Genomic DNA, 6,753 nt, shown 5'->3' with positions numbered 1-6,753 from the left:
AAAAGAAAATAAATACACAAAAAATAATTACAACAAAAAAAAATAATACAAAAACAAAATATGTAAATACAAAATTAAAAATTATAAATACAAAAAAAAATAAATACAAAACAAAAATAAAACAAATACAAAACAAAAAAAAAAAACAAATACAAAACAAAATAAACAAAATTGTTCTTTGTCGCAGTTATTTAAAATGTTCTTTCCGGACACAAGCAGATCAGGCGAATACATGGGTTAAAATGTGAATAGATATAGGTTGTATGCAAGGGAAGAGGAGTATCTAAGAGTGAAAATGGATTGAGGGCTGATGGATAGAGGAATTTAAATTGAAGTCAACCAGGATCAAGGCGGAAAATATATATACGATCTATATATGCAGACCGTTCCTTTCCGTTTATATAGATATACATTAATAATAACTTATATTCACATCCGTACAATCATTTTAAATAAATCATTTTAAGTAATATTGCTGCAATTTTAAATGTTTGTTTAGTTTTTTCAAATTCTCTAGGTTTTCATTTTAATGCCTGAATTAACTCTTCACTAAAGCTGTATGCATATTTTTAACTTAAAAGTGTTTAAAAATAAGCATTTGCATCACGCGATGTATTATGGACAGGGTCTCAAAGGAGCTCTAAATACTCTTAAGTGTTTTTTTTTATAAAAAGCATACAACGTTAATGTTGCAGGATTTTACTTATAAAACAAACTTTTTGCTGTAATGAAGATTAATTAGAATATAGAAAATGATTAAATCATTCGCAATAAGTTTTAAGTCTTAATTATAATAATAATTGAGACTCACTGATGAATATTTTATATAAATGCAAATCAAAATAAAACTAACAAATTTTATTCCCAAAAAATTACACGCAAAATTCTTTTTACACGAATCTCTATGCGAAAATGTACAGCATGCACAAAAAAGTCCCGTTAAATAGCGTCGTATTTGGCGCTAGAGTCATCGATAACACCCGCTTCGATAAATTTGCATATAAGAAAAAATTGTATGTAGGAAAGCAAAAAATATAAGTTAAAAATTCCTCAAAAAACTATGTAATGTGCTATTCTGGTATAAAACAGTAATTCGACATACTTACATTCTTGTTTGGGATTCAATCACATTTGCGTTACATTCCTCACAAGGATATATCCAGGACCCGACAACGAGCGCCGCCGAGTACAATGATAAGAGACCAACATAAACTAGAAATTGCAGAAAGAATTTCTGGTTGCGCTCACCTACACAATTATTTATCCATGGACAATGATGATCCATGCGTCGTATGCACCTTTTGCAAATCCTGCAATGATGCGCACGTGGTGGTCTATAGGTTTCACAACGTGTGCATACAGTCCATTCATTATGTCCATTTGCACCATTATTTTTACCAGTAGTATGCAGGTCCGAGAAGTCAAAGCGATTTGCAGGCAATGGTACTGTGCCAAGATCCGAAAGAACTGCCTTGAGGTGTAGGAAAACGACTGTGTTGAACATGCAGTGGCGCCCATATACTAATTGGAGAAAAAATTGCATTAACCAACATAATTATGGAAGTAATATTCTAATAAGAAAATACCTGGCCTGCATTGTCTGCATAACTACAATATAGTCCGCATAGAAGATCGCACCGTAGGTAATAATAAGGCATACAATGCCGCACGGATCGCGCACAAACATGATTAATTCACTTTAAAAAAATTAACAGTTAACAGTTAGTTTCTAGAAATGGTGATATTTGCGGCGTCAGTTCTATAGAAATTTTGACAAACAAAAAAAAAATGATTTTAACGTATCACATTCGCCATAATTGACATATTTTATTACAAATATATTTTTTAAATCTATTTTTGTAATACGACTAAACAATTTAATATCACATCGCAAATCACATATACCACGAATTTTAATAAGTTTTCTTATTAAAGACACCCCGCTTCCGCCATCACACAAGCACGACAGGTTACGAACGCCTTCGATAAGCATTTACCGGGGCAACGTTAGCAACGTTAGTAACGTTGCTGGAAAACACAGGGCTTTTTTTCTAAAAAATTTTCAAGAAATAATATTTTCGTTAATATACAGAGTGAAACTACAAAAAAAAAACATTATTCTTATAGAGTTTTGAAGAATAGATGATATAGTGTCACATGTTATGCAATTTACAGAACATAATACAGTTTTTATATGCAATTTATTTTTGTTAATTTCACAACATCGTACTAATTATTTTTTATTACTTATATATACCGAAATTTTCTAGAATATTGTACCATTTGGAAAAATTTTATTATTAGTTAAATATTTATATAACCCTCAAACACAGAATATAACAGCCAACAAATACCTTTAAAACAGTGCTTTATTAAATTCTACAGTAGTGTTGAGTTTTTAACTTGATAAATATTTTCACCATACCCAGCTGTTCTTTAGGAGACAATTGTCGCTAGGCACTAGTACACGAAAGTAGTCCAAAGGAACTAGTGAAATGAGTAGTCCGTGAGGATGAGCTAAATTGCCACTTAGAATATATAAATTTCTCAATTCTTTTTTGTACAAAATTTATTGGTGCATTCCATTAGTTCCATTATTTTTGAACAAGAGAAAATCAAAATAAAGGAGAAATAAAGAAATTCAACCGCATATTGGAGTTATTAGTGCATATTCCGACCCCTGGTAATGCAACGATTCACCAGAGGAATATGCTTCGTTCTCTCGCTCTATTTTTAATATAATGCCTCTTTCACAATAGAGCGTTGATTTGGCGCATATACAAAAACATTTCTTCATTTAAAAAATTTATTGTGTATTATTATTTGTAAAAATTTTTGAATATTAAAAATTTATATTAATATTAATCGTTTCAAAACAGAAGATTAATATAATATAATCTTAAACTCGATATATATATACACGTACTAACTTCTCTAATAGATACTAACTTTTGCTATAAATGTATTTTTTAAGCAGAATATAACATATGTATATAAATATATATGAATGATGAAAAATTATTTTTTTAACAAATATTACACAATTTTTACACTTCGTCAAAACACTTTTATGACTAATTATATATATTTGCATATATCAATAATAATTAAGGCACTACTGATTTTAGTTGACTTGTTTTTACTTTACATTTGATTTATAAAGCAAATTTAAAATTTCATTATAATGAAATTAATAAATTAATATACACAATGGATTTTCCAATAACAATAATTTATGCTATTTCTTCTTATTAGAAGAAATGGCGACATGCTAATATGTTCCACAAGAGTATAAAATATTTAGGCTATAAACCACACCGATTTTAATATTTGACAATTCTGGTGTGGTGAATAAGTAAGAGAGATTTTTTTCCGATATTACACAAAGAGGCACAATTATTCAAAATTTCCGATCAGTTTCTTTTCTTTATCTTCTTTGGTATAAGGAATAAACAAACGAGCTAGAATGATGCATATAAGCATACAGCGTGATTGACCGTCAAAGTCGACATAAGAGTCTGTAAAACTTTAGAAACCAGTGTGACGAAATTGGCAACTTGTGTTTCATATTCTTTTATAACGGGATCTCCATCGGTAAAGGTTAGGAGCGAAATTTGCTAAGGTAAATTATTAGAAAATATAATGAAGTGTTCAAGTGTATAAGTGTTTAAGTGTTTAGAATTTATATTATTATAAAGATTTTGAAGTTAAATGGTTATATGCACAATTAATATAATTTCTTTTGTAATATAGAAACTTTTTCAGGCGGAAAACAAAAAACAAGAAACACAACATAATGGAACTGGCGCCCGTCGCAAGCGAACCTACGATAATAAATCTTAAAAGGGAAATTGTTGTTTTGTATAACACGTTATCGATTTATGGAAACGAAATAACTACTTTAAGAGATAAATTGAAATCCAAAATATGTTTAAAATGTGGACACGAAGCACAAAATCGTATGACAAGAGGTACCAGCACACGTGATTTGATTCCATCACATAATGTAGGTGTTCAGTTTCCAGATATGTTTCCAGATGCAGATCTGTATCCAGATCCAGATCTGCTTCCAGATGCAGATCAGTTTCCAGATTCAGATTTGTTTCCAGATCCAGATCTGTTTCCAGATCCAGATCTGTTTCCAGATGCAGAACTCTTTCCAGATCCAGATCTGTATCCCGAACAAGAATTCTTGACATTCGATGAGTACTTGAAAGTTATAAGCTCAGCAACTCCTATTAATGACGCGGCAGAATTAATGCCGCCAAGTATGGATGATGAAACGTCTAGTATGGATACCGAACTGACAAATGTTTCTCGTAGCATTGATAACAGTACGCAAACAGATCCGAAACCAAAAAGAACTGTGGGTGATTTTTGTTCCATACTACACTTGATTGTTGATCAAATAGAAGATTTATTTACAAACCAAGGTATGTAATATTAATAATCTGAGCTTTTTACAATAATTGTTCAATCACAATGTCTCCAAGAAATGAAGAAAGATAATGAAACTGAAGATGAATCTAATGATGATGATGAAACATCAGCGAACGAAGCCAATGTGAGCCAGATGCCAGAGAAATGGAAAGAAATTTGGGAAAAGAGCAAACAAAGTAAGAAAAATGAATTAAAAGAAATATTTTGAATATGTTATATGTTTAGAACAATTGTATTTGTTGTTGCAGAAAAAGTTAGACATGACAAAGTTGAAAGTAACACCAATGTAATGGCATCTGACCATATGCCTAAACTCACCATTACTCCGTCTAATAATATTTGTACCAACAACATTGACTATATTGGTATAGGTGAGTATATTGCGTCAAAAGTCTTGGAGCTTTATTATAAAAAAGATGTAGCAAATGAAGTCGAGAGTGAGGAAAACATTGAGCTAGGCGCAGACCAAATTGCTAAGAAGTGAAAAAGCGAAAATACTTTTAAGGAAAAATTTCAAAGAAATACCTTATTCATATATAACTATAAACTATTAACTATATCATATGCACATATATAATAAAATGTATTTTTTATTTATATATTACAAATCAATTACAAATTTAAATTATTGTGTAAACTATATTTATAGTCCCGGATAACAAAAGGTCTATTTTTATTTTGTTATACAAATTTGTTTTTTGTTTTAGAAAAATGAGTTTTTAGTTCCATAGTTTGCATTTTCCCAATGTGAACCCAGAGAAGAGAACAAACTTGAAGATTTTGTTTCTGATATAGAATATCAAGAAGTCGTTGACTTTATAGAGTTTTATAAATTGTAAGCGTTTACCTAACATTTGTAATGCAAAAACTACTCCCAAAATATTTCAAAGAAATGTTTAGTAAACAATTTACTAAAGTTTTTAGATAGTAAACTGATCGTTATATTTTTAAAACCGATTTTTATCGAGCTTTTTGGGATGATAAGTTCTTAAATAGATTGGCAGACTTTAAGTAGAGTTCCTTTGTTTTGCAATTTTTTAATTCTAAGAAAAAAACACCTACGATAGTCATCGAAATGAAAAACAACATAACTTTAATATAACGGGAACCAATAACTCTACCTACGCAACGGCATAAGTATAATATAGTTTTATCCTATAAGTTTATTTGGAGAGGAGAATACCAAATGATTATTTTTCTTTATAAAGCCTCACTTATATTTTTTATGAAATATTGAAATCGAATAGCTTACATAGTATGGTTATTAACAGTAACCGCCTTGTGTTGTTGTAAGTGGACTTATTGGACTTTCACGACTGGACTAGTAGGTCTCAATTCCGCGGCAGTCTGAAATAGTTTTAAAGTGAATAGTACAAACAAAATATATAGCGTATAGTTTTTAACAATAAATACCGAGGTCAGATTTTTTATTTACGCTTCTCTGTCCTTAACGTTTTTTCTTCTTACGAGCCTTAGGCTTAGGTTTGCGTTATTTGCCACATGGGTTGTTATTACGCTTCTTACCCTTCTTCCGTGGGAACATCGGGCGGACCTTGAGTTTTATATCGTTAGTCAAACTGGAGGCAATAATGTTGTTTCCTTGCCTTATCACTTTCTTTTCTTTATCTTCTTTGCTACATAACATGTCATGCCATTTAGCAAAAATAATAAATAAAGCATGTATATCATATTGAAGCACACCCATACACAGACGAAAATAACCTTTTTGGTGATGAGTGAACGGAGAAACACCTATTAATACCTTCTATTATTCATTCTTATTCATTTATTATTTATTTATTCTTATTCACTCACTAAATGATTTTGTATGAAGGGGTGTGTGAGGCAATATTTACGAAGTAGATGCATAGTCTTTGTTTTTGTATATTTTTCGTAAAATATATGATTGGCTTTGTGTGCGTTTAATGCATTATTTTTTCCAAATTTGATTTTTAACGAAATTTTGTACTGACCTCATACAAAACTATGACTTTTGGGTATTATGAGAAGAGTAAGCACTGGTTGTAGCGCAACCATAGTTGTAGTTAGTGTAAATGATATTGATATGTTTGGTAGTGTAGACAGTATTATGCCCTATAGTAGCAATGATATGACATGTATTAATAAATACCATCTTGTTTAATAATTAATTACATTTTATATTTTAATATATATAATTATATACATGTTAAAGTTCTAATAATTATCAATTAATTTAATCATATAAAATTGATGGAAAGCTTTTATAAATAACTAAACATTTTACAACGCAATTTAAAAATGAATTATTTAGTGTATTTTTTAACTATATAT

General features: G+C 29.9%; 3 protein-coding genes and 1 pseudogene across 4 annotated transcripts in view; 2 read left to right on the top strand and 2 right to left on the bottom strand.

The window, feature by feature from the left end:
* LOC119688880 overlaps nt 1–1,828 on the bottom strand; it is a 14,342-nt pseudogene extending 12,514 nt beyond the window's left edge.
* LOC119688877 (spindle assembly checkpoint component mad1-like) overlaps nt 1–6,753 on the top strand; it is a 124,846-nt gene that overhangs the window by 70,347 nt on the left and 47,746 nt on the right. The window lies entirely within an intron of this gene.
* LOC119688892 overlaps nt 1–6,753 on the bottom strand; it is a 57,376-nt gene that overhangs the window by 45,283 nt on the left and 5,340 nt on the right. The window lies entirely within an intron of this gene.
* On the top strand, nt 3,324–5,003 carry LOC119688879. Its single transcript, XM_038103544.1, has 4 exons — nt 3,324–3,622; nt 3,754–4,433; nt 4,494–4,616; nt 4,689–5,003. The coding sequence occupies exons 2-4, from the start codon at nt 3,797–3,799 to the stop codon at nt 4,922–4,924; spliced, it is 996 nt and encodes a 331-aa protein (XP_037959472.1). The 5' UTR covers nt 3,324–3,622; nt 3,754–3,796; the 3' UTR covers nt 4,925–5,003.

Source organism: Teleopsis dalmanni, chromosome X, assembly GCF_002237135.1.
Source record: "Teleopsis dalmanni isolate 2A chromosome X, ASM223713v2, whole genome shotgun sequence".
NCBI lineage: Eukaryota > Metazoa > Arthropoda > Insecta > Diptera > Diopsidae > Teleopsis > Teleopsis dalmanni.
This window is presented reverse-complemented; position numbering and strand designations above follow the sequence as displayed.

Bases quoted from the DNA above. Each gene is read 5' to 3' on its own strand.
- LOC119688879 (XM_038103544.1), top strand. From the start codon at position 3,797: ATGGAACTGGCGCCCGTCGCAAGCGAACCTACGATAATAAATCTTAAA. The intron at 4,434-4,493 runs GTATGTAATATT...AATGTCTCCAAG, and splicing joins AGATTTATTTACAAACCAAG to AAATGAAGAAAGATAATGAA. The intron at 4,617-4,688 runs GTAAGAAAAATG...TTGTTGTTGCAG, and splicing joins TTGGGAAAAGAGCAAACAAA to AAAAAGTTAGACATGACAAA.